Here is a 27675-nt window from a genome sequence, read left to right as displayed (position 1 = left end):
CAGTAAAATGGGAGTGTGGGGGGGGGGCGGATTCTGGTGGAGGTGGTAATAATGAGAGAGAAAATTTAATGGTAGAGACAAAGGGGTAAGATGGAAGGAGGTAATGTTAATGCAGTGCAGCCTGCAGGTTGTGCTCCCCTCTGCACCACTTGTGAGCACTCCTGGCTGCGGTGAGCAGTTGCTCCTTTATATCAACCTCCCGCTGCTACTGTAAAAGGAGACGCTGCGCGAATGTACTTATGTTTTTTTGTGTGTTTTTATGTGTACGCTTGTCTGCAGCGCCCTTTGTTTGGAAGCTTGCAACAATCTGTCATGCTGGCTCCTGATTTGTGTGGATAAAAGAAGCAACAATGATGAGCCCCGTAATGAGAGCTATTTAGCATGCTGTTCAAAGCGAGCTGCCACATCTGTCAATCACAGGAAGTTTTCTAGTCTCTTTGTAACAATTAGGGCTTTTGTCATGAAGACGTCTTGAGTTTTAAATTGACGCTGTGGTGACAGACATGCACTCCTGCCCAACTCCCAATCTTCTGTTTATACCAGATTTTTTATTTTATTTTTTTATTTCTTGCAATTTGCAGGCTGTCAAAACTGTTTCCGCAAGTTGTTGATGAGATGACGGCACCTTTAAACTGTATGACTTGGGTAAAATATTCTAGTTATCCCTTCACAAGCTTCACATAACAGCTTGCATTACTTCTGACTACACTGTACTTGAATTGGCGTTATTTTTACAATTTGGAAGATCCTTTTGTGGCTTGGATTTGACTTCCTGACTGATGTCTTGAGATTGCGGTTAAATATTTGTTGCCTTTTCTATTCAGAGTTAACATTGTGGAAATAACAATGGTTAAACCTTTTCATTTTAGTTTTGTTAGAATAAAACATGTCTCCAGATTTTATGGTAATTGTCTGTTAGTGCATTTACAAACTGTAATTGTGCATGAAATATATATTTTGGAGGAGTGGCTAACTTGTTTTATCGTAGATGATGACACTCTCTCACCAACTTCAGCCTCACAAAGACTTTTCCTTTTTTCTTTGGTAGAGGTTTTACAAATTAGAAATTATTTTGGTTGCGCTAACTGATTTAAACTACTCAATGTTTGGTCTGATGGAAGACACTGATAAACAAATATATGTCCATTAATACAGTAAATATCTGGTTTCAAATGTATGCATGCCTATGTTTATTTATTTATTTTTGTTGAGAAATATATTAAAACCCTATCTTGTCCACTACTTTTGTGTTCTATTTCATGAAGTTAGTATAAAATACATTGAAAATGGTGGATGTAATGTCACAAAATGTGGAATATTTGAAAGAGTGTGAATAGACAAAGCGCTGCATGTGAATACCAGGATGATTTTCATGTGTAAATACAGATCCAACATGGCGGACATCGCTACTTACTAGTGGAAATATGACACAATTCAATCATTTATGATAAATAGAAAAATATTTATTGATCCAAATACCACACAACTGGTTATATGCTGCTATTTATTAGCACATTTCCACCTGTTTTATGCAAAGCACATCAAACTCAAAACATACTAGACATTTATTCTACATAGGCATACATTTTTATCGTACTGTTGCTTATTCTACTAACCTCATAACCCATCTAAAAAAAATAGTTTATTGTATCATAAATGTTTACATCGTTGACCCATAATCGTAGCTTAGCCGTGGCTTGACCCATTTGCAGCTCCCACCAAAGCGATGAGGGGGGGGGGGCAACATCACATCTTACTGCCCACTGTCGATACACCTGGTGTGACCTTATTGGCTGAGGGGGAGAAGAGAAGCTGATCCATTGCATTGAGCGTCTCCTCCCTTCTCCACCGTGCTCTCATTAGATCTACCCTATTAAACTCTTTATGCATTTGTCTGTAGATTGCTTTCTGGAAACAATTGTAGATCCCTTCAGGTGGTGTGCGTGCTTCCATTAAGGCAGTGGTTCTTAACCTTTTTTGAGGTACCGAACCCCCCAGTTGCATATGCGCATTCACTGAACCCTTCTTATTCCAACCCCCCCCCCCCCCCCCCCCCCCCCCCCCCACACACACACACACACACACACACACACACACACACACACACACACACACAAAATACTTTGTGGTATTCTGATTTAGTAATGTAATTATATTAGCTGTGTAACCTCCCCCACACCATTAGAGGCAGTAGCAACCCCGAAAAGATGCGACTAAGGAGCAGATTTAGACTATAGAATTTGGTAAAAACTGTGAGCTTTGCTGAAGTAATTAAAGACAAAAGTTCAAATCCATGCTGAGAGAGGAACTCCTTCAATCAGTGCTCCTCCGCAGCTCTGATTGGCTAAGCAATGTAACGTGATCCTCTGCAGCAAGTGACGGCAAAGCGAGGCATCATCACGACTTTACACAAGTGTGTCTTTACCTCCGCGGCAGAGGCTCCACCGAACCTCTGAGACCGACTCACCGAACCCCTGAGACCTCTGGGGTTCGATCGAACCCAGGTTAAGAACCACTGCATTAAGGCTAAGGAACTGATGCAGACATGCATGTTTCGAGTCTGATAAAGACACTTGGAGATTTTTTTTTTTGGGTGTAGAAAAATGACTTTTTTTGTTTTTGTTTTTAAAGCATTTATGCAAAATACATTTTACCATGCACAAGAATTGCTCTCAAGTTGAAAGTAAGAAATTTTGCTGTACAATAATGTGATAGTATTAAAGAAATGATTCAACTATTTGGGCTCTCTGGAAAGCAATTACATGAGAGAATCAATACTATTTTTATCTGTATAGCAAACGGGCACTGCAGCCTGCAGCAGCTTAGATTTGGTTAAAAAAAGAGAATTAGATCTATCCTAATATAATAGTTGTACCAACGCTGAGTTTGATTCTTTAAAAACTATTTGACCTGAGGAAGTAGCTAGTCTGTATCACAACAGGCACCAAGAAGCCAACCTGATAAGATACATTAATTTACTTTTTTTTTTTTGTGGGAATAAAGAGAACTTTACTGCTATCAAGTTTACTTTCAAGCCATTTTTCAATTGAATTCCAAAGATGTTAAAAGCTGCACTGATATATCATATATGGAGATTTAAAAGTGCCAGAGTCCAATAAGCCCATCCCTTTTGCTTAGTCACAGAGGGTCTGGTGCCTCTACCAGGGGTCAGTGGGTCACCACCAGTCCTCAACCAACCATGCACCCACTTCTAAGAGCAACCAGTGAACCACACATACATGTTTTATGGTTGGACACATCGGGAGAACATGCAAACTATGCGAAATGACAGAATAAATTTAAAATGAATTAAAACCACTTAAGAAATACATTGAATGAAACCCAAGTAAATCATTGGATAGTGTCCTTTTTAAGCCACTATTGAAAATATAAATGTGAATACAAATGATTTATTAATAATGTGAACATAACGTATAAATATTTTCAAAAGGTTTTATTTATTGGACTTTAGCACGTTTAGCTTTCCATACCTATGTAACTGCACTCCAAATATATATTTATTTTAAACAATGCCTGCAGAGCTTCTGTGACTGTTGTTGCATTTTGACAAATAACATCACATAACCGTTGCTGCTGGCATTGACACAAAGTTAGACTTTGTCTTCTGTGTTGCCGTTGGGCAGAGAGGTATCACTCCGGGGTGGAGTTGAGGCGAATGGGACAGTGCAGCACAGAGGAGGCTGACTTGTCAGACATGTCCACCGTCGGCACTCCCATCTTCTTCAGGGAACGCTCGTCTGTCACGGAGATGGACCGGGAGATCGCAGGACGATCGCAGGAATCCTGTGGGCCTGAGAAAGATGGACAGATGTTTTGACAAAAAAAAAAGTGTATATCTTGTCATACTCGCAATGCAAACTGAAACCGGATAGAAAAAAAGAGTAAACTGAAAGAAAAAGGAAATATTATGTTCACTTGTTTGAGTTTCTAAGGAATAAAGTATTCTGAAGATCTGTGGCACACACTCCGGCTCCCATTAGTTTAATCCCCTATTGGTATTCAGCTCATGCTCTCAACTTCTTATTAGATTCTCTCTAGTAAATGACATCCATTTACTTTTATTACAGCAGATGAATGAAATGAAACCTACAGTATTTTTTTAGTGCACACCGACTGAATGCTTTAGCTGCTTATGGCCTGTAGGGGCTCATGGCAGTGGGGCGAGCTGCTTCAGGTTGAGCAATGACTGCAGCTCAGTTGCAACTTGATGTCTCTCATCATCACACGCAGAGGGGGGAGAGAGAGAGCAAGAGAGAGAGAGAGAGAGAGAGAGCAGGCTCAAGATGGTTCAGTCCATATTGGGAGTTCTACCTTTGATTTCTCCCACTAGCTCCTGAGGTTCACCAGAGGAACCAGCAGGGGGCAGGGTGACCACACACACATAAGCACATGCACGTACACACACTGATTTCTGCTGTATGCCCGTACACATGCCCCCTCCAGGTCTGACATTTACAGCTAAGTGCTGCAACGGCTGGTTATTTATGTTGAGAGGGCTCATGATGAGGGGAGTGCAGCAGGTGGCTGCATTACACTGTTTATCAGAGCGACGCAGCGGCATTATCACTTCATGAACTATCTTAAACCTAACTCACAAGCATGCATGCACACACACACACTACATCTGTCTTTCTGTTGTCCTCTTCTTCACACACTCCCTTCTTGCTGCTCCATGTTTTGTGAAATGCCTCCCAACTGCTCTTCCCTTTCTGCCTTTCTCCCACAGATGTACTCCTACCATCTGGACACTTGTAGGGAGCTGCAAAGGCACTAACCTGCTCTCGTCAGGCATGTCAGCGTTACACAGCTAATAATTCACGCTATTTTGGAGTTTGTATTGGTAAACGGACCACTAAAAAAATTACATAAAAACGTAATGTGAACTAAAGGAAAATCAGTCTGTCTTATATTTCTTCCTTCCTCTGCTGCTGAATGCAGCAATAATTTCCACAGATCTCAAATGTATGTTTCACAGCCACTGTTGTTTTTATTTGCTCCTACACTTGCAATCACCTCCCCTTGTCGTTGCCTTTGCCTGCACTGCTCTCACATGCAGCTGGACAGTCTCACCTTCAGTCCTCGGGGGAGTTTCAGTGGAGTGCGGATCGGGTGAAGCAAACTCACCTGAGTTGTTCTGGTTGGATTTGACTTTGCTGTTGGTCTTCTCTTGCATTGTTTTCTCGTACTCTCTCACCTCCTCCAAGCTGAGCCCTGCAGCGAAACGACACGTATAGAGGGTCATAAAAAATGCACATTTTGTACAACCAGAAACTGCAATACATTCATTAGGATTTTATTTGGCACAAGGCGGTGCCTGACTGGCGTAGAAGGAAGTGTATACAACATTACCACTAAATATCTAAAGTGTGGTCCATGAACTTGTTTGGTTCTTGGACCTGTTATGTCTATCACTGATAGATTGAAAATTAAAGAACATTGAGAGTACTGCTACTGGTCAGGCATACCACAAGTCTGGCTTTTTTTTTGCAGAATAAATATAGTTAAAATACACCCATAAGATATCTGATTGAGACTGACAAGGACTTGAGACTAAACATAAAGGTAGAGTTACAATGTAATGATTTACATTGTATGATTTACTAAGGCATACTCAGCTGTAAAAATGGCCCAGTCAAATTGCAAACCCATATCAAATAGAGGAAAAATTAAGTCTTGAGTTGGAGGGATTATTTTGAAGGCATGCCATCCTTTCTATACTTTGAAATCTGTGGCGGCAACGTGACAAAATGTGTAAAATTTCAATGTGTGGAGGCCGTGGAAATTTTTACTCTAAATACATTAGCGAGCTTTTGACCAACCGTGCCACTCGTCAACCCACGCGACTGCCTCCCTGTGGCCGACCAGAAGAATGTCTTTAACAATCTGAAATTACAAAAGAAACAAAATCACATCGAGCAGAAACATCTGAGCGAAAAATGCTTAGCTGTGAATTCTGCTAATGTCCTGTTGGTCACATGTGAAATACTAGCGTTCAGGTTGTTATGCAGCACGTTATTGTCACAGTCAGAGCATCCATCCATCTATCCATCCATCCATTTTCTAACACCCTTGTCCCTCTGTGGGGTTGAGAGGGTTGCTGGTGCCTATCTCCAGCTCACGTTCCGGGCGAGAGGCGGGGTCACCCTGGACAGGTCGCCAGTCTGTCGCAGGGCAACACAGAGACACACAGGACACACAACCATGCACACACACACTCACACCTAGGGGCAATTTGGAGAGGCCAATTAACCTGACAGTCATGTTTTTGGACTGTGGGAGGAAACCAGAGTACCCGGAGAAAACCCACGCATGCACAGGGAGAACATGCAAACTCCATGCAGAAAGACTGGGGCTGGGAATCGAACCCAGAACCTTCTGTTGCAAGGCAACATTCATTCTCATGGAATGCTGCTGTCGCTCTACTTGGAGGTATTTAGTTTCCTCGTTCAGTCTGTTGTTGTAACAAAACACAATATGTTTTTAATTGTGTAGATTCCCCGTTCCTCGCTGACATTTCTCAACTGACTTCACACAGGTACTTAACACTGGATTAAAAAAAACGCGCGCACACAAAGACAGCGTTAACCTGAATAAATTACTTTTAAATCTTAGTTGTTGTTTTTTCGCATGATACTGTGAAAAAATGTTTCCAGGGAAAGATTGTAGTTTGTCAGAAGATACCATACCAAGGCAACAGCTCTACCAACTGCGCCACTGTGCAGGCCCAGTCAGAGCATCTTTTTGTTTAATTAATTGGAGGAAATAGGCTGTTTTGGAGCCTACATCAACAATATAACTTGAAACGGTTATGAACACGACTAAACAAACACTTTGAGCTTCACTTTATGCTTCATTGCTTTGCCTCGTTGTGGAGGAGAACTGAAACAGCAGAGCTAGCTTTACTGAATTACATGAGAAGCAGTGCAGAGGTCATTTGAGACTGCCTGCCCTTGTGGTGTCTGTAATTAAGCTAATGTCTGGAAATTAATGTGGCAAAGATTTATTTGTGTCAGCATGCCGCAAAAGGCAAACTCTGATAATAAAACACCATCAGCACCAAATGAGGACCGTCATTTTGTCCTCAAACCTGGCGTCTTTGCATCGGCGGTGGGCAGAAATACAACTCCGACTCACTCTGTGCAAGAAATCCTCCGTCCTGGTCTGGAAGCCGTAGACCTCGAAGCTGCACTGCACTCTCTTATAGGAGCACATAATGGGGCTGTGGTTGTCCCTCCAGCCTTTCTCCAGAGGCCCTCGGTTGGTTTTATTTGACCGCCAGAGACTCAGATCCTGCACAGGGTAGAAGATATTGGGGGTTATACGCTGAATCTGCAGAAACCTTGCAACTGTGTGGTGTTCTCAGGGGGACCTATAGACGCCTGTGGACGTTCTTATAAGCTGCTGCACGTGTGAGGATGACTGATATCTGTGTGGAGGTGTAAGCAGGGTGTTGCTCAACGCAGCCCCGAGGAGGAAAAACTGATACCACATATTATGCACCTGCGACCAGACGATGGTTGGGATTTTATGTTCTCACAATCTTGTTTAATATAATCCACTGGTGTATTGTAGACATGTTTTTTTTCTTTTCTTTTTTTTTTTGGTTCTATGTGTTTGGATGCATTTGTGCTGGAAGCTCTTTCTACATGGTTGTTTGCACACAAACCTGTGAATTCACCTTTGTTGCTAAGGGCTCGCAGGCACTAAAGAGGTGTGAAATCTCGGATGAGAAGGAAAGAAGGAAGGCAGAGAGGCTGAGTTATGGGAGGGTATTATTGTTTTATTTTTCAGGAGAAAAACCTAAAGCTAGACACAATTTTTATTCGAGTTTAATGGATTATAACATTTGTGTCCACCTAAAAGCTTTTAAGAGCATAAAGGTTTTACTTATGTGTGCAGAGTGAGTAGCCAATCATGTAGCTCGAGGTAAAAGAACAATCCAGCTTAGCTATTTTAGAGCCAGCAGTAGCTAATTATCCTTTTGTTGCAGATCTTGCAAAAGTGTTAGTAATCCATTTACATTCCTGGGTTTTGTAAAACGAAGACCACAAACATGTCTAATTCTGCCTTACAACATTATTTGGCTTTCATAATGCTGTTTAACTATTGTTCTCTAAAAAAAACAACTGAGGCCTTCACAGAACATCTATTCATGTTACATTGAAGTTTAAATTTAGCCAGTTGGTTGCGTTGGATTTTACTTAGTTGTCAGAATAAAGGAGACTGACTACAAATGCAAACCACACTTGCATTAGATTTTTACTTCTACAAAAATGTAAAAACTGTTTATGCTTTTTATTATTTTAGTAAATACACATAAAAATTCCTACAAATACACTGTAATTTGTTGTAACATTACAAAAAGGGCAAAGAAAATAAAACCAACTTTGGGTAATAAACATTAAAGATGCAAGTGCAAGTAATTTTAAACAATGTTAGTTTTTTTTATTATTATCGTTTTCTTACTTTTATTTCATTTTCTTCATCATTATTTTTGTTTGTTTTTTTATTTTGCCCCACGTACCTCCGATTCTTTGTAGTGCTTGTCCGGGATGGGGTCAGCTAGGATGTCCAGGAAGCAAACGTCCCCCTCTGGGGTTGGCTTGTCCCCAAACACCTACATCCAGACAGATGGGAGGAGGTCACGCAGTGTAATGACTGCAGATGCACGAACACGCACACACTCACACACACACACACGCACACACACACACACACACACACACACACACATAAACACATGCATTACTCACTCAGCACTGAGCGGGGATAAGAGTAGATAAGTAACTGTGTAGAAAACGGAGGTCACACACCATAACACCCCTCACTACTGTATATCCCACCCCGAGGCCCTTGGAGGAAATCACACTGGAGCAAACAGATGAGAGAACAGATAGAGAGAAAAAGCACAGAAGGGGATAAGGGAAAACACAAGCCTGTATGTTGGATATTAAAGCGAGGGAAACAGAGGTGTTATGAAAGCAGAATGCAGTTTGTCTTGAGAAAGTGTGGTGCAAACTTGGATGAGCAGCAAAAAAAGAATTGATCTGTTTCCTGACCTTGGGTAACATCTCTTAAAATGCAGTGCTGAAATTGTTTACTTAATAACTCTAACAAGTAGCAAAACATGAAATAGCAGTCCGCCACGCTCCTGTTACTATGTTGTGCTTGTGTGTCGAACCAAGGTCTTGCTCATTCTCATGGACTGCTGCTGTTGCTCTAGTTGGAGGTATTTCGTTTCCTCGTTCAGTCTGTTGTTGTAACAAAACTCTCATATCATCACAATATGTTTTTAATTGTGTAGATTCCCCGTTCCTCGCTGACATTTCTCAACTGACTTCACACAGGTACTTAACACTGGATTTAAAAAAAAACACGCACACACAAAGACAGCGTTAACCTGAATAAATTACTTTTAAATCTTAGTTGTTGTTTTTTTGCATGATACTGTGAAAAAAAGTTTCCAGGGGAAGATTGTAGTTTGTCAGAAGATACCATACAAGCAAACAGAAAAGTGCCCTTGAATTTAAAAATGCATGGGGAAAACTCTGCAAAATCCTGAAAACGATGTCCTATTTCAACTGTTTGGAAATTTTTGTTGAGGTTTCTCCATTAATTCCTTTTGTGAAGATTTATTTATATCAATAAAAGAGCCACTGTAATGGACTTTTGCTTAGTTGTGGCTCATATTTTGTGGAGTGGAACTTAAAATTATTCATAGAAAATATGCCTATTTGCAGATTTTTCCATTTAACATATCTAAAATATTTGAATGAAAATGCAACTTGGAGAGCAGAAAAACCTGGGTGCATTGACATGTAATTGACTGGAGTTTGCAAAGCAACCAATCCAGGTGCGCCAATTGATTTTCATGGTTCTGATTGGCTGAGATGAGAGCGACTGTAGATGTTGGCATGAAAAGACAATGGCACAACTGTAAATCTACGAAGACATCTAAACTCACAGGCTGGGCGAAGAGAAAGTTAATTAAAGGTGCAACTAAGAGGTCAGTGTATCTCTGGAAAAGCTGCAAATATCAGTATGTAAGGATTACATGCACTTTTAGTATAGATCATACACAAGATTTTATAGGTTTTTATTTTTGGCTTTAGATGTGGGCATGTTTTGGTGAGCATCATTTTAAAAAAAATTCTGTAAGATTTCTACACGTCAATACATGTTCTCTTGTCTTAACGATTTTGAAGTGTCTATTTGACAGATTTATGCATATTTGTACCTCCATGGCAAAAGGGAAGAATTGACAATGTAGCTTATAGGTGTAAAATATAGATAATAAAATAAATCTCCAGGTAATTTTTGATTTTTATGTAGATATCTTCGATGCAGTGCTAATAATTGTGGCACTAAGAATTTAAAGAAAATAAAGTTATTTTGTAACCCAGTCTTTTTTCCCACTCCACTCAATAAATGTACTCAAAAATAAATAAAGGTTGGATTTTACTACATTTATCATTGTTAGATAACTGCTTCAATCAAAGTGGAGTTTATTTTCAAGCTTTTTCAGAGCTTTAAAATAAGAATCACAACATTTCTCTCAATAAGCCAAAGAAAATTGAAGCAGGTTGGGTCTCCTCCTTTTCTTCTTTTTTTTTTTAGTTTCATCAATTACTCAGAGCAGGAGCGAGGGGCCAGGCGGAGCTGCAATTGCTTGTAAATTTCTGTCCAAGTGTGTTGATGCACACTGGCCATGGACGAAATGCAGCATGGCAGCCATGATCAGCACACAGCACGTCAGGTTAATAGATCTGCCAATAGTGCATTTTGTGCTTTGCTTGTTTTCCTTGTAATGGCCACATCAATTTGATGAACGTTTTCGTGGCGCTGCAGAGAAAATTGCAATTCCTCTCATTGCCCCTTTGTCTCCCTCTCTTCCCACTCTTCTATGATCACTCCATCTTCTGGCTTTCTCCCCGTTAGGCCTGTACTCACATTGTTGTTACTGCCGTTGTTGTTTTCGAACCTTGTCTCAATGCGGATGCTGAACCTCGGGACGAACGACACCTACATGAGGTAAGCATGGGAGAGCATACAGTCAGCGAAGGAAGGTGATCAAGACAATCCACTGACCTCTTAAAAGAGATCAGCTCGATTGTGTTCATAGGCAGATAATGTGTGAGAGTACTTACTGAGTACTCTGCAACATCGGCAACATTGAATATAGATAGAGAGAAATAACATTAATTAGTCAAATGCACATAAGTGTGAGGAATGCATACAGATTGATTTCATTTACATCCAGTGAAAATCACATATTCAGCTTCTCAGAAATTTGTAATATTACATCAGATCAATAAAAAAAAAACATTTTTAATTCAGAAATGGGAACATACTAAAAAGTGTGTCTGTATTGTCAAGTGCAGGTATTCAATAATTGATTGGAGCTACTTTTGTATGAATAACTGCATCCATGCAGCATGTTATGGAAGATATCTGAGGTATTAAGAAAGACCTTTAACTTCTTCGTATTGTTGGATCTAATCTTTCTTTTGTCAAGACTCCACTTTATGGGGTTTATGTCAGGCCAGTTTGCAGGACAATAAAGAACATTAGCACCATAGTCATTGAACTGGAGAACTAAATCACTTCTTCCATAAATCTTGTCAGGAGTTGGAAGCTTTACGAACTCTAAAAAACAATGGTAGACATTTGCCTGTTACAATAGCAAATTTTGCTGGACGATAAATTGTTCCAGAAGTTATTGCGATAAACGATAATATTGTTGTTTCGAGACCATTTTTAATTTATATTGTGGTAATGGCAAAAATAATAATGCAAGAAAACATCCTAAAAGATCAGTACACTTTAAATTCTAATGAACATTTATTGCTGGAACTGGAAGACATTTTAAATATACAAAATAAATAAATAAAACCACAAATAACATGAATTTTGAAGCCTTTGTAAACAAAATTGTCCTTCAATTTAGGTGAGACCAAAGCACAAAACTGACATTTATCATCCAGTTTTCGGTAGAAAGAGAGGAAAAAAGATATACATGATAAATCATACCAATGGAAGTTATTAAATTTTTGTAATTTATCATGTGATTAATTGCTTTATCGATTATTGCGACAGGCATGCTATCTTGATAAAACACAGTGAACCATCACCACCAGATGACATGGCACTCCAAATGATCACACTGTGGAAAACTCCACCTGTCCTCCTTCCACTCAACTTTCCATTAATATGCAACAGTCTGTGAACAAACAGTTTTGTCACACCTTAACTTGTGGCGTGTCTGTCTTTGTCTCTTTCAGTCAGAAATGCTCACCTGTGATGGTGTAGGGGTAGAAGTTCCACGCCTTTTCTGTCACATAGAAAACTCGTGGCACAAAAGCTTTAATCCAGGACGGCAGTTTACTGAAATTGGAGCAAAAGGGAAAATATCACAAACGTGATTTAAAATTGGGAGGAGCAAGAGGCAGATTAAAGATGGAGACAAAGAAATCTTAAGTGTTTTATTGGGCCATTTAGAGCTACATTACCTGTACACTATTTCCTCTGCAGTATGACTCATTCTCTATTATACTTGCTGTGATGAAATGCTTCAAAGTCACATGTCTGAAATGAGCAGACGTCCATTGTGTGGTGACTGTACCTATGTGCATGTGTGTACTTTTGTGTGTATTCAGTAAGGAGCACCCAACACTTAAACATAGATTAGAAAAATCCTCCAGAGCGAGAGTGTTTCTTTGCTTCCTTAAGAGTTTATTTAAGGATTAAAACTTGGGTTTGTAGTGGTGATTGGAATAAGGCATGAGGTTGCATTAGGGTAATGAGTTGGGTTAGGAAATGACTTTGGACATTTTTTTTTTATTTAGAGCAGACAATAAATAAAACAACACAGAGTAATGAACCCTGAACCCATCCATTTAATAGTTTAAAATTTAACCTTAAAGCAAATTAAATTGTTTTTTGGTTTGCTTTAATCTGCACATTGTTGGGAATTACAGTGTGTGGTTTTCAAACCTTGACTGATTTATGCTTGAGTACGGTTGGAAGAAATAACAAGGACACCGCGCACATGGTTGATAAACCGTGAAGGGATTTGTAAGGTAAATGCATTAAAAAAAAGCAGCTTCACGTTTTAGAAAGTATGCTTATTGATTAAGCAAGCATGCAGCACATTAAAACCACTCCTGCCTCAGTTTAAGGTGACGGTTTAACACCCTCCTTACTTCACATCAGGGTTTTATTTTTTGCAGTTCTGGGGGTTTTCCATCAAATTATTTCCAGTGTTAAAAGTCATTGTTTGTAGAAATTTTGCAGGTGAAATTCCATAGATTTCCTGCTAGTTTTTCTACCAGTTTTTCCTGTCATTTATGACCTGGAGTAGAAAAACGGTATGCACTAACATTAGTTTTTTGTAATTAGACAGATTCTTTAAATAGGGTAATTTGGCAAAAAAGAAGTGAAATCAATTTTTTTTTTGAGTTTTGAAAAACTGTGGCTGTATCTGTGGCTTTTGTTGGTAATTCAAACTAAAGCCAAAATCAATAAAACAATCAATGAATTGGGCCAAAACCTGTGGCTTGAGATTAAATTCAGGCTTTAAAAAAATCAAGAAATCTAGATTGCAAATGGAATTTTCCAACATTTTTATTTATACACATTACACAGCTGTAAATTCATAAAATTATGCTAGATTTTTTGTTATTTGTGCTTTTGTTCTGTCCAATTTAAGACATACCCAGAAAACACTAATAAAATCTAGGATTAGCACTGGAATGAGCTCACTGTCTTTAATTTTTCTGCTGTTTACTTGAAGATTGTCCCATCAGGGAGTCTTATGTGGGTCAATGTGCCACATAAATCTCTGCTGAAACTGCTGACTGCAGCTAAAATATTTCAAAATCTGTTCATAAAACTGTGTTTTTTAGATGTGTAGGCTGATCAAAGAGCAGCTGGTTAGGACTGCAGGAACATTCAAACACAGGCTGTTGCTTTAAACAGCATTTATGAATCAAGCTGGTGGAATTAGGGCAGCTGTTTGCATGGATAGTGAAATAATTTGATAAATGTGTTAAACAGCACAGAACTGTAACTCCCTGAATATAACAAAGGGATTAAATGTTTAGTGCTGGTGTTTCAGTTGACATGATGACATAATATTGACTCTCTGACTTTAGAAAATAAATACACCTCCCTTGCTTTTTTTTTACAGTCAGTTAAGAAATGTTTCTTGCACTAGTTTTTAACAGACACAGAGAGTCAAAAATATTATTTTCTAATTCCAAATCAAGTCAGAAAAGTTTGACGGGTGACCACAAGTTAGATCTCAAGTCTCTTTTTTTCATAGTCCAAGTCAAATTTAAAGGCTCTAAAAACTAAAACCCCTGCCATATTTTTCCAGTAACAGTGATTTGCTGAATCAAACTGTACCGTTTGTGCTTACGGTTAATTTTTCACAAGCATTTAAACATTATTTTCAGTGCTCAAATAGGTAATTATTAACAAAAAAATAAATAAAACAAACGAGCATTATTTGTGTGATCAAAGTTAAGCCATCAATGGCTCTGGAACTGCTGAGCTGGACAAAACCAGGGTCCATTTGTCCTTTCTACGAATGACTGACTTGCACAAATTATATCCCTGAATGTCCCTTTTCACTGGACAATTATGTTTTAACCAAAACTAGTTTTTGAATTAACAACTGAAAGAAAACAGACTTCAAATCAGCATAGCAAAAAAAAGAAGAAGCATATTTTTAGTGTGGGCTGGGTGATAAAAACAGCTTTCAGGATTTGTGTTCCAAGGCACGGGTCAAAAAATACGAAAATTACTGGAGTGATTTGTGTAAAGAGGGTGAATGAACACCTTCAGGCAAAGATTCAGAAGAGTTAAATGCAGTTAAATGTGTTCCAACAACAGAGAAACCCATAAGCACTCAATTTGAATAGATGTGTTCTTATGCTTCTTTTTTTTCCACATTTTTAAACTTTTGAATAATCTTCTTTGTGTTTCCTATGCCACATAGTGATATGGGTGACTGTAAGTGTGGCTGTTATGTTTATTTTTTCATGATAAGCTCCTTTGAGCTATGGATTTTTCTTTTACGGAAGTTTTATTTTATTCTAAGATGCTCCACTGACAAAGATGAAGCTTGCATCAAATGAAGCCATGCAATGAGCTCCATTATGAAAAAGATCAATAAAGCAAGCTTTGCTCATATGACAGTATGACTGTTATGTGTAACATCAAGTAGTCTGTTGCAAAAACGTCACTCCATTTCCAAAAAGGTTGTAAAAAATTGTCTGGATGGTTTCATCCGCTTAACTCAAGCAATCATTCAGAATAGAGCTAAACAAGCGAGACTATGCCGCACTGCAGACTCTCACAAAATCCCAAAAGGAACAACAAGAAAAGGGTTTAGTTATCAGTAAGTTGCAATCATGTCGTCATCAGAGTTTGTCACCCAGCTAATCAACTGTGTGCACATTATGACTGAAATGGGCACAAAATTGAAGGAAGGCTTGTGTGGAGGTTTGTGCTTCATTTGCTCAATTAAAAGGACCTTTTACTCTGACGGCCTGTTATGTCATGAAATGGGTTTATGTCAACCTTTACTAATGAACGCAGTGTATAAAATCCTGATTGACAAGGGCTAATCAATACCTTTCACTTGCTATTATGTAAGTATTAGGTTGTCACTAAAGAGGAAGTAGCTATCAGATAATTTCATAGCCATAGCACTCCCAGCTCAATATTAGGCACAGCCATAACAGTAATCTCTGATATAAATCATAAACATTATCTCTGGTGGACCGGTTGCCAAAATGGTAGCAAAATCTGATTAATTCAAAATGTCACTTGAGCAGACTTTGCTCAGGTACTTATGTAATTAAGGGTGCAAAGTTATTGCTATTCCTGAAGAGTTTATTTGAGTGTTATCAGTCACCTAACACTAAAGCAACCAATCACAGTCATGAATTGAAACAACAAATTGCAGCAGCACACAGTTTCCTCGTGCTCTTTGTCTGCTAATCTAATCCAGCATCAATTATGTGCGTATCAGACTGTAGACTATATAATAAATGGACCGAGCTACTGTAACCTCACCCATTGATTTGTCTTATGCAGTTTTGAAGCCTCATTTCAGGTATTTGGCTACCAAGATGCTGCTCTATTTGGAGTGAGAGATAATTTAAGCTGAATCCTACTTTCTGGTGCTACACCTGCTCCTGGATTTAAAGTTTCCCTTCAACCATTCATATCCCCCCTATCAGATTATTTGATACCTGTTTTGATTTATAGTACATCGTGGTTTAGCTTAATTTTCATGCATGTTTGGAACTTAAGCAACAGCTCAACCAGGGTTCCACATAATTTTGAACATGCATATTGAGTGTTGCACCAACAAAATGCCAAATATACTGCACTTGCTCCTCTGCTATGAATGTAAGTGCTACATCAGTGCCACAACAATGACTTAGTAATATTACTTATTCTCATGCAATGCTATGCAGATGCTCTGTCTACACTGATGAAAATTAACTCACTTATGCATGCTTACCTGTGGAACTGGTAAGCACGCACATTTTTCTGAACATTTCAGCTAAGAACCATCTGAAAACTTGAGGAGACATTGAACTTTAAACCTCACCATCTAACCTTAACCCAGTACAGCAATGTAAATTCAACACCCTCTGTTCTGATAGACACACACTGTACAAAATGGGAGGCAGACCAATAGTGACACACATATGTCAAAGGTGCTACAGGACTTGAGAAATAATGGTTAAAACGTGTCGCCTCAACCTGTATGCATCCGCACTCGAGAGGTTTACACGTCATCAGTAGCTAGTCTTTTCATGTAAACAAATTTTATGTCAATAGTTAACCAGCTTACAACATCTGTCAGCACACAATGGTATTTATTTAAAGACTACTCCTGTGTAATATTCCTGAACATAAAGTACACCTGGTCCAGAGCTACTGCTTTTCTATGTCTCTCATTTCTGTCTTCTCAGGCACCATCAGGTCCTGACCGATGGCCAGTCATGCTAGATCTGGTTCTACTGGTGTTGTTTCTCTCCACTGATTTGATAAGGTTGAGATTAAGAGTTTTGCAAGAGTAAGGCTTTAAAGGGCTTAACATTAATTTAATTATATATTTTTTAAATATATATCCAACATCACACGAGTCAGAAAAAATAATCTCCTTAATTATGCAATACAGACTTATTGGTAAAATGTTGTTATTTAGTATTCAATTAAGAAGTATATATTTTTTTTATAATGGCAGTCTATTAAAATGAAACAGCTATTAGTGGCTATTAGGGATATTAAAATTTTATAGATTTCCACATTGACTTTCACTTTTCACACTGATATCCATCTGTTTAATGTGGCTTATATTCAGCTCCTTTAAACCAGTAGCCATTTGCCCAGAAGACAAAGAAAATACAATGTTGGCAGAAACGCTTTCTTTGTGATATCCAGCACATGTGGAATGTGTTCTCCAAGCTGCCTGCAGGCAGAATATGAAGTAATAAATTAATGTGTTTATACTTATCTGGTATCCTTGAGTATGTCTCAAAGGGAGTTTTATCCTGACTCTAAGTTCAAGTAAGATATATGAAACAGGGAAAATTGATCTTATAAATAAACTTACTGCACTAGATTTGCAAAATTCAGCTGTGCTTATATGTTTGTGTATGTACAAATTATAGAATTATTCAGAGCTAAAATTAAATGAAAGTTTCAATGTATTGTATAAATCACTTTAATTTCCTACTTTAAAAAGTGCCTTAAAGGCATCTGGCGAGCAGCTCCGCCTCAGGACCTGCTGGACAAAATCAGCTACCCTTCCGGTTCAACTCCGGTTGACCTAGTTGCTGATTTATCAAAATTGCCTTTTTCAAGACGCTCTTTACTGGATAAAAAAAATTATAATGTAAACCCCACACTAAACCTGGATTCACCAACACAGACCAGTAAGAACTTTGTAAGGTATTTTAAAGACTGTAACTATGAGCGCTAGGAGTGGCTAACAGCTAGCACTGAGCACAACAACCTGTGGATTTTATTTAGAAGTTATGGGTGAGTTACTTTTCTATTATATTCCCATACAGACTTTACTGAGCATCTTTTCGTTTAATTGTTCACATGTGCTATTTGAGCAGTTTGGACTGACGTTGAGCTTAACTGGAGTACATAGGACTGTTTTGCTGAATTGTTGGCTGTTCAATTATGTGCGCTATTGCCTGTGGACAATATACATTGGTATATTGCTTGATATGCATTGTTGAGCTGCATTGTTGCTTTACTTGGCGTATTTTTATTTATTTGCATTTTATGGGATGCCTGTTGATTGGTGTGGTGCATAATTTTTGCGTTGTCCTGCACAGCGTGTGTCTTATTCAGGCATAGTTGACGTCTATTGAAGGCCCTGAATGAAACCCCACGGTGTGCCACGGAGTATAACAGATAAAGTAATAACATATTTTTCCCCCCAATAACGCCATCATTAAGATACATGGTACTGATTAAAAATTAGAATGATATAATTGATGTCTGTTGGTAGTGCTAATTTTTAAAAATATAATTTCCACTTTTAATTCACATGCTTTAAAGCCTTTGACAGCTCAATTTTCAACACCGAGAGAGAAAATGATGAGAGGCTTAAATTTCTTTCACATCCTGCAATTACAGCCATCAAGATGATGTGGACGTTTTCCTCCCAGCTGGAGGCCTGTACTTACACAATTAGAACACTTAAAGGTTTACTGGATGAAGAGCTCAGGGAATGATAGCAGCTACCACTTTAACTCGCACTAAGCCTGTTGCGGACAAAAAGAGTCCTTGAATGTGGATGTAGACAGGTTACAGTTGCCTTTCTGAAGATTGGATCTAAAAGATGCAAAGCTGTGCAGGAGGGCAAGAGACTAAAGATGGCACAGCATCTGTTATCAGAGTGATAGAACTGGCAACTTAAGGCCGGGACTGGGGTTGCAAACAGGATTATTGACACAGCAGCACAATCTTTAAAGAGATGATCTCATACCTGGTGAGGTAGATTCTCTTCTCGGTCAGCTGTCCAGGACCATGCTGAGGGTGAATATCCGGCTCATTCCTCACCACCTCCACTCCTTCGCCCCCACCGCTCTGCTCACAGCTGTGCTTACTGATCATGTAGAGCTGCCCAATCTTGTACTGGACACCGGAAACGTACCAGGAAAATGTTTATGGTGGTCAGACAGAGAGAAAAAAAAATGTTTAGAAAACATGTTCCAAAAAGCCAATGCTAAGTTTTAAGAGGGCCTACTATGCAAAATTCACATTTTGCATGTTCTTATATTTCCGTTTGAGTCTCAATTTCTTCTAAAAACAGCCCAACTGTTTATAAAAAACCAATGCCAATGTTGTTTGACAATAAGTTGATGTTTTTTTTGGTGTCTGGAAAATGAGCCGTTTGAAAAACTCCCGATTGTTTAATGAACAGGCAGTGCACCGTTACCTAGCAACCACAGCCGAGTCCAACCCGTTACCTATCAACCCAGGTGGATCTCCATCTGGTTTTACTCCTGTATGTGCTGTACAATGGCTGCTGGAAAAAACAAGTGTTTTGCTGTTTACTAACCATTCAGAGGCCTCTTGCTGCATTCTTGTTGGTTCTCTTCTGCTTTTCACAGATAAATGGTTGTATAATGGTTCATCTGTCTGTAGCTATTTTTATGTGAAAGTGCAAACGCTGAGTTTACAGCAGCAGCTTATTTGGATTTAAGTGACAAGAGGCCCTAAAAAAGCTCATTCTTAAAGGAGCTCAAAATAGGCAGAACTGACCAGACTAAAATTTCATTATCTTGGAACATTTAGTGCAAAACAATGTAATTAACACTTTTTGTGCAGTCCATAGACCTATCATAACCTTTTCAAGAAAGCATAATAAGTCACTTTTAAGTTCACTACAGTGTACTCTTTGTTTTTGTTTCATGTTGAAAGTACGCATGGGTGGGTGCTTACTTGTTTAGCTGCGTCTTTTTAGTGGGGGGAGCCAACAAAATTAATTTCTATAAACTGTGCACTCTTTCTTTTTAGTAGATTAGTTCTGGTTTTATGCATATTTATTTACCAGTTGCTCTTTCCTAGATAAAGCTAATGACGGACCTTTTGTCCCCATTAAATATGTACCCCATGTATTTCTCTCTCTCTGCAATCCTTGCCCACTGATTCTGTGTTTAGCAGTGTCTTTTTTTGTCTGGATAGAGCAATGACACAGCTTTTCTGACCATTAACAATGTGTAGCGTTTTTTTTCCCCCTATAGAAAGTACTGCTTCTATGAAAAACCCTTGTTTCTCTCAGAAACTTTCTTACAGGGACACTATTATATATTGTGCAGTCGCATAGTATCATTTTACCATCCAGTATCATCCAAATAATTGTGTTACCTTCAGTTTTTATAAAATTGCTGTATATATCAAACTAGGGCTGTTGTAAACGACTATTTTAGTAATCGAGTAATCTATAGATTTTTCTTACGATTAATCGAGTAATCGGATAAAAACAATTATGAAATAAAATATTGGTAAATCTTCCATAACACCAGTGTTACTATCGGATATCAACATCAGTCTATTTTTTCCACATTTGAGCTTCCCTACCAGTTACTTTTTTGTTGACCGGGGGAGCAAGACAGGATATTTATGGCTCCTCCGTTCAGAAACTCATCTACCAGCCATGTTCCGCCTCCCGGTTGTTCAGACCGGGATGGTATAAGTTTATTGTGCGGTTCGTCCGTAAAGCTGCTCTTACCCTGTAAGCATCGTGTTCAGTCTCTCCGCTCACCTGTATAAATCCTCCTCAACTTCTTCCCGCCGTTCAACCAGCAGCTCCGGAGCAGAAAGGCTGCCGAGCTCCCGGCATCGCGCCGGTCATTTTAAGGATGTTTATTGGTCCCACAAAAACGATGACAACCCGGAATTATCACCAATCAGTAAAGTCCCCGCGGGCCGAACTTGAAGATTGGACGTTATGCCGCTAACACGTAGCTTCCGTCAACAACTCAGAGGCGGAAGTCAGAGCTCCGCGCAACGCAAATAATGTTCCGGCTGAAACACGGTGCGCTAAATGATAAAACATAAATTAACGAAGCTTCGAGGCAGGTCAATTTTCCTCGAGGAATTTTAATAATCGAGGTACTCGAATCACTCGAGGAATCGTTTCAGCCCTATATCAAACACAAAATAAATTTGACTGCCTTGGAAAAATTGGGATTCAGTCTCTTTAAGACTGAATAAAGTGTTCAGCACTCAGTGAATACTCAGTGTTCAGCACATCATGACAACAGTGCTTCTCATTTGACCGTTTACCATCATTCTTTGGAGCACTGGACTGAGAGGTAGTTTGTATGGTGATCTCAGCAGACTCCCAGTTCCATCAGCTGTTTGCTAATTGCTGTGAGGGCATTTAGCTTTTAGGCACTTGTGAATGGTTGCCACAGGAGATTCCAGGATTTCTCAGATATGCTTGAACGAATCAAAGCGACACTTCAGGCATGTTTTTGATTAAGGAATAACATTGTAACGTGTAGTACATTTTACATTATACTAGCCCTGTCAGATGACACTGGTTGTGAATTATGACCAGACTGACGATACTTTACAACCACTACTTTTGTCTTAATTGTATTAAGCATTGATGCCAGAGGTCAGCGTCCAATACAGAACCATACACTTCTGCAACTGTCACTTTTCGTTCGGTTTCATTTTCTTTGATCAGCCCAAGTTGTTATGATGCAATCTATTACTAGCATAACTTGGAAAATGGCATGTCTGTGGCTTTTCTGTTGACGCCACCCATCTAAGTACTGTTTGGGATGAAGTGACACATTGTCTTTCTATAATAACAACACTCATTGCATGAGAACAGCAGCCTCTCCCCGCCAAACAATGTACCCTCTGACATCACAGTTACAGCAGATTATGAGAAAGATAGAAATGTTCCTTTATAGCAATTTGCACTCAGCACCACAAAACCTAAAGGGTCTCCTGTGGCAGCTTTCAGTGAACATCCTGAGATGTCTGTTGGTGTGGGTGATGGGCTGGACCTGCTGTGGTTGCAAACAGCAGTTCTTTAGTCCCACTGTTGCAACAACAGAAGAAGATCCCCTCATTAAGATAACACCTCTGTTGTGCAGCTTTCATATTTGCTGTTTTGTCTAATCTTAAAAGTCAAAAGCTGCTCTGGATCTTTAACATGAAATAACAAGCCTTGCAGTACACAGCCATCTTTGTGATTTTGGGAGGATAAGGACAAATTGACTTGGCATTTAAACAAAAGCTTGAAATATGTTTAAAAAAAAATCACACAGGCAAGAAGGTATTACATAAAATCACAGATAAAAGGCCTGCTATATCAAATCAGTGACTTTGTTTTTCCTTTTAAGAAATAATAGAAAAATCATCTGCAATGAGGAAGTAGTAGCATGAAAAAAAAAACAGGCCATGATCACAGCTGCAGCGTTAGGTTTTGTTTTGACAGACACTTGATCACGGCTTCTTGGGTGCTTTCGTTTTCTTTTTTTTTTTTCTTCCTTAACAGCCCATTGGTGTGTATAAATATTGCCCTGAAGTGCCCTTTTCAGAATTTTTAAAATTTAATTTGGCCAGGGAGGGTGAATGTGTACAGTCCTAATGAGGAAGATGGGACTTTGTTCTCTGCTGCAGCTCCAGTTTGTACCCGCTGCTGATGAGGCACTGTGAATGGAGTATTTTCTTTTACTGCTCCTTTGGGCATGTGAAGTGATCCTCGCTGTGCTCAGCCTGATAGAATCGCTTGTGTATTTTCAGAAATCTACAGTCCCTTTTTTTTGTCATTTCTTTTAGCCAAAATTACACAGTTTTGCGTTACTTCAAGTGTTAACCAGTTGCTGCTTTATTTCTGTAATTTACTGCGCATCACGGTTGAATTATTCCCTAAAATCTAATAAGCTTTAATGCCATTACAATGATGGCACTAGAGTGGTTTATTAAAAGTAATCTGCTCCTCTGTTGCCATTGTAATGCAATTCATTTTGTTGCCCTATATTGGAGTGGCACAAAAGCAGAGTTTTAATTAAAAGCAAGTAACAGCAAAAGATAGGGAAAAAGAAAGAAAGAAATGAGGAGGGTAGACGTCTACATACCATCCTTCACTTCTGACATCTTGTGCCACTCCTTCTTGTTCCAATTACAATGGAGTGTCAACATTCAATATTTACTCATTGGATGTTTATTCGACTTAATTAATCATAGTAATGTGTACTTTTAACACCAGCACTGAGTACCTCCTACACATGCTATAGATCTCCTCACCTTATTGAAGACTTTTCTGTCCTTAAATCACTGCTGCCATGTGTCACATGTTGACAGTTTTTTTTGGCATGTTTCCTCCTACTGTTGTTTTTTTAAGACCAGTCTTAAAGCAATGCAACCATCACGAATTCTGGAAAGGTGTAAATATAGCCTGTCACATCAGGATGGAAACTCTGCTCATTGTGTCAGTGTGACTGCAAGTGAACGGAAGAAAATATACTTCAGTTTCCTTCTGATTAAATCTCTCATACGCATGTGCTCGGCTGCAATTTCCAGGTCTAAACAAATAGAAACCACCTTGCCTTGGCACTCCCTTAGTCCTTTGTTAAGATAAAAATACAAGATTGTGTTTAATGGCCTGCTTTTAAACCGCAAAGTAAAAAACATTTGATTAAAGCTTTTTTGGAAATAAATCAATAATTATTGTGATTGAAAAGTGGGTTCTATACAGTGATTTGCGCTGATAACTTTGTTGCCACAGAAACACTGTATATAGGAAAGATTTATTTTTGTCGTTGTACAATTTAATTGATAATAGATTACATTAATATGATTACTTATGGTAAAAGCAGAGTAGTTTAATAATTTGGCTTAATGAGTGTTAGTTTATAATCTGCTGCCAGTTTCCCATCTTGTCTGATGTACAAGCATTTAAAAAAAGTCCTTGTATGAACTAAGCCACAGGAAATGAGCAAAATTTGGTGAAGCGTTACGTCTTGTCATGTTGTTGATGCACTATTGTTGTGAATAGTGCATCATGTGTTTTAGGATCAAGGTTGTGGAATTGACATCATTCTGCTGCATATAAATGGGGAACGTTACAGTTGTCATGACATCACCGCCTTTTATTTGTATTTTTGGGGTTTCATATTTATGAATCTCATTATTTTCTGAGAATTACTTTTCTTACATTATTGGAGGACCCTAAAGTGACCAGGCAGAGATTTAGCATAAAGTTGGTCATGCTATCAGTTTCACTTTCAGTTTCAAACATCTACGATTTCTTTTGATTCTGTGACAGTGAAGTATTCTTGTTGTTAGGTCATGAGCAATAAATCTTACAGCAGTCGAATGGATTTGAGGTAATAATTACAGTTTAGAAGATGAAGAAGTCACATCTACATCCATCTAATCCACCCTTGGCTTAACAGACAGAAATCACCATCTGACAACTTCTATTTTCCTCACGGTGCATTCAGATTTAAAGGAAAATTTATGTCAAGGCCTTTTGATAAGGATTTAAATTGGTAAAGTTGTAAGTTTTACAGCATTTATATTCATGCATATAAACCAAAACAATCAACTCCGCAAGATTGTGGATAATTAACTGTTTTATAACTCGAAAGTTGCAAACAGCTGCTGCTGTGTCTGACTGAAAACGGAAATTTATTTTATGTTTGCTGCAATTACACAAGTAATAAAGTTAAGATAAATCTATTCCCAAAATAGAAAACTGCTTTGTAGGAAGTGTAGCTTAAAAATTCAATCAGTATCTTTACACAAAGAGCAGCAGAGAAAATAGCATTGAAAAACTTCAGTGGTGTTTGCAGAAAAAACAGCTAAAAATAAAACTTGTTTCTCCTTCAGATGCAAGCTAGTGTAAGCACTACAGTAGCGCCATATGTTGCTGAAGTAACAATTTAAAGTTTGCATCAACTCTGTCATCAAAGGTCGAACGATTTACAGTTCAATTATTGCTTTTCATTTTTTTCTCTTGTATATAGCAATCACTCAGGTAGATAATTGTGATGAATTTGCTCAGATTGTTTCAGTTTTTGTGTTGTTGAAAAGGTTGCTCCCTTTAATAATTGCAGTTGCTCCGGTGAGTCACGCTGCTAACCTAAGATGTTAAACCTAAAAACCCCAGAGGCAGTGACAGTCTCCTGTTGACATAACCATTTGCTGTAACTAGCACCAACTCTGCCCTCCAGAAATGTTGTCGTCTTGTGACATTTTCATCAATTATACTCAAGTTGAAATGCAAATACTTAGCTAGCTGACATACAGTGTTTGACATATAAAGACAGCTTTGCTTTAATGAAGTGTACAGAGATCTTTTAAAATATGTTACAATGCTAAGAGATGTCTACATAGAATGAATAAAGAAAATTTTATGTGATTTGAAGAACAGCTCCCTGTTAAAATATTATTCCAAATGTCATTATTGTCTGGTGTTAGTAAACCCAGTATGGCCTTTATCAAGTGCGCTTGTTGAGTTGCTTGCTAACGCAAATAGCAAACATGTCGGTCACATGACTTCAACTCAGTGCTTTTAAAAATCTAGACATGGTGAAAACAACTTCTTTTGATGACTACTTCTGCAGAAGGATGCACCGAGACAAAACGGGAACAATGAGTTTACTCTGCTCAAAAGACCTCCACCGTCATCTGATCTTAATCTAGTCAAGCTCTTTTGGAATGAGAGATGTGTATCATGGATGTTCAACTATCAGATGTTAAACATGTTAAGACATGTTTAGACATGTTTTGGTTCTCGTTTATGTTTCCGTTGAAGAATTCTGGCTGCTCTGAAGGCAGAAGTGGATTCTGCTACCAAGGTGTACCCCGTAAAGCAGCCAGTAAGTGGATTAGTGTCTTCCTCAACCACAAGAATACAAAGATTGAACCATCAGCCTTACCGACTCACTCTACCAACTGAGCGACCGTTACCTGTAAGCTTTTCCACAAGCAAAACGTAGCTCTTAGCATTCCACGGCACAGAAGCAGAGTATTGTGTAACAGAAGAGGTAGCGGATATCCAGATGTGCATAATCCACCTATTTTAAAGCAGCATGTTGGTTTAAATTTTGTAAATGGCATGAAACGAAGTAGCATTTTTTATTTGATACATCCTCAGGCAAAGCTGCATTTAAACTTGCATTACATTCAGTCGAAAGAGGATTTGCTGCAAGCTCAAGTTTACGTGTGTCCTGCACTGATACCGTAAATCCCATTCCGGACTGTTATTTGTCACTGTCATTGTTGTGGTAACAGATAGAGGTGAGGAATAGGGGTAGGTGGGAAAGGGACGTGGAGGTGCGTACAGGAGAGGATGAGGACATTTCTTTTGAAGGACACTTGAGGGAATAACTCTCTCACTCTCCTCCCTATAACAGGATCTCTGTGTGAATAAAATTGCAGGCCAAGTAGCTTTGTCTGAGCTAAGGTCTTGGTCAGCTGTAACCAGTTTGACTAGTTTCTGTATTTGCTCTGAATGCTACACAACGCCGTCATTTGTAAAGTATACACACACCCATACACGCACACAGACACACACAGAGGGGTGGACAGTAGTAAAACAATAGAAGCTTGACTTTGTGAGGATGCCGCCCAAGTGCATTGACTGAGTCAACCAAGGATGCTTCAAGATCCAGTGTGCCAAAACACCCCCGGAAAACATTTCCCATCATCACATTAACACTTTTCTAGATTGTAAGTTGATTATATATGATCACATTGCAAATTAACCTTCTCTTTAGTTCGCTGTTTTACAGTAGTGGGAGGGTAGTGGTTCGTTTGTGTGTGTGTTGCATGAGCGTGGGAAAGACAAACACTTACCTCCTCCACCGTCAGTGGCATACATATGCGATACTCTTTCATCAACATGGTGCTGCTGCAGGGAACACTGTCTTTTGGAGATGAACAGAGACACTGTGTTTTGGTTTGTTTATCTGTGTTGTCTCGCTTGCATAGTAGACTTGCTCAGGCACGCAGCACATGGACCACAGTGACCTCTTTACAGCCGCTCTCCTTCCCCCCTTTGTTTTGCTGATGTCAGGAGTCCGTGGAGTTGAGTTCACCTCTTTGTCAATGGACGTCTACTGTTTTCTTACTTTTTTCCGCTCCTCTGAGGCTCGTCTCTGCTTTTGGTTTCTCTTCCTCAATTAATCTTGACTCGACTTCTTAACTGCTGTTAGTACTCTCTCCTTGGCTGCTTCTTGTCTCCGTTTTCTGTTCTCTCTGATTGCTGTTTTCTCCCTGCCTTTCTGGTGCTGCAGTAAGAGCAAAGTGGTAATTAGCTAAGGTAAAAAAAAGACCTGCAGTTAACCAACCTTTCCCCTCCTGGCTCTGTCTGAGCTTTGTTTAATTCCTCTGCATGTGTAACCTTCCTGTCTCTGCGGTGCTCCTCCTCTCTAAACCGGCCTCCTCTGCTTTCAGTTCCTCTCACAAATTCCTTTGCCGGTTTTTCTTATCTGTTTTTTTTCCTCTCCGTCTGAGAGTATCCTCTCCCCGCCCACTGTATTTTCATTCCTTTCCACCTGTGTCACCTCCCTCCATGATTTTTATCTGTTCTTTTGCTTCTGTCACTCAGATGGCTGTCAACAGTAAATGTGT

The 27675-nt window shown here is 39.0% G+C and overlaps 1 protein-coding gene across 1 annotated transcript; it reads right to left on the bottom strand.

The window, feature by feature from the left end:
• Positions 1 to 1441: 1441 nt before the first annotated feature.
• pitpnc1b (phosphatidylinositol transfer protein cytoplasmic 1b) lies at positions 1442 to 27675 on the bottom strand. The gene is made up of 10 exons (XM_008431542.3): positions 26899 to 27675; positions 19052 to 19200; positions 12317 to 12405; positions 11169 to 11176; positions 10972 to 11043; positions 8546 to 8638; positions 7156 to 7311; positions 5841 to 5904; positions 5146 to 5232; positions 1442 to 3812 (listed from the first exon to the last, which is right to left on the bottom strand). The coding sequence occupies exons 1-10, from the start codon at positions 26944 to 26946 to the stop codon at positions 3652 to 3654; spliced, it is 927 nt and encodes a 308-aa protein (XP_008429764.1). The 5' UTR covers positions 26947 to 27675; the 3' UTR covers positions 1442 to 3651.

The sequence above is a fragment of the Poecilia reticulata genome, chromosome 16, assembly GCF_904066995.2.
Source record: "Poecilia reticulata chromosome 16, P_reticulata-male-v2, whole genome shotgun sequence".
NCBI classification, from domain to species: domain Eukaryota; kingdom Metazoa; phylum Chordata; class Actinopteri; order Cyprinodontiformes; family Poeciliidae; genus Poecilia; species Poecilia reticulata.
The sequence above is the reverse complement of the archived record's forward strand: the minus strand, read 5'-3'. Positions and strand labels throughout refer to the sequence as shown.

Excerpts from the sequence above, each read along its gene's own strand:
- pitpnc1b (XM_008431542.3), bottom strand. The coding sequence starts at position 26,946 with ATGTTGATGAAAGAGTATCGCATATGTATGCCACTGACGGTGGAGGAG. Across the intron at positions 19,201-26,898 it reads TGCCACTGACGGTGGAGGAG|TACAAGATTGGGCAGCTCTA; the intron begins GTAAGTGTTTGT and ends TCCGGTGTCCAG. Across the intron at positions 5,905-7,155 it reads CGGAGGATTTCTTGCACAGA|ATTGTTAAAGACATTCTTCT; the intron begins GTGAGTCGGAGT and ends TTGTAATTTCAG.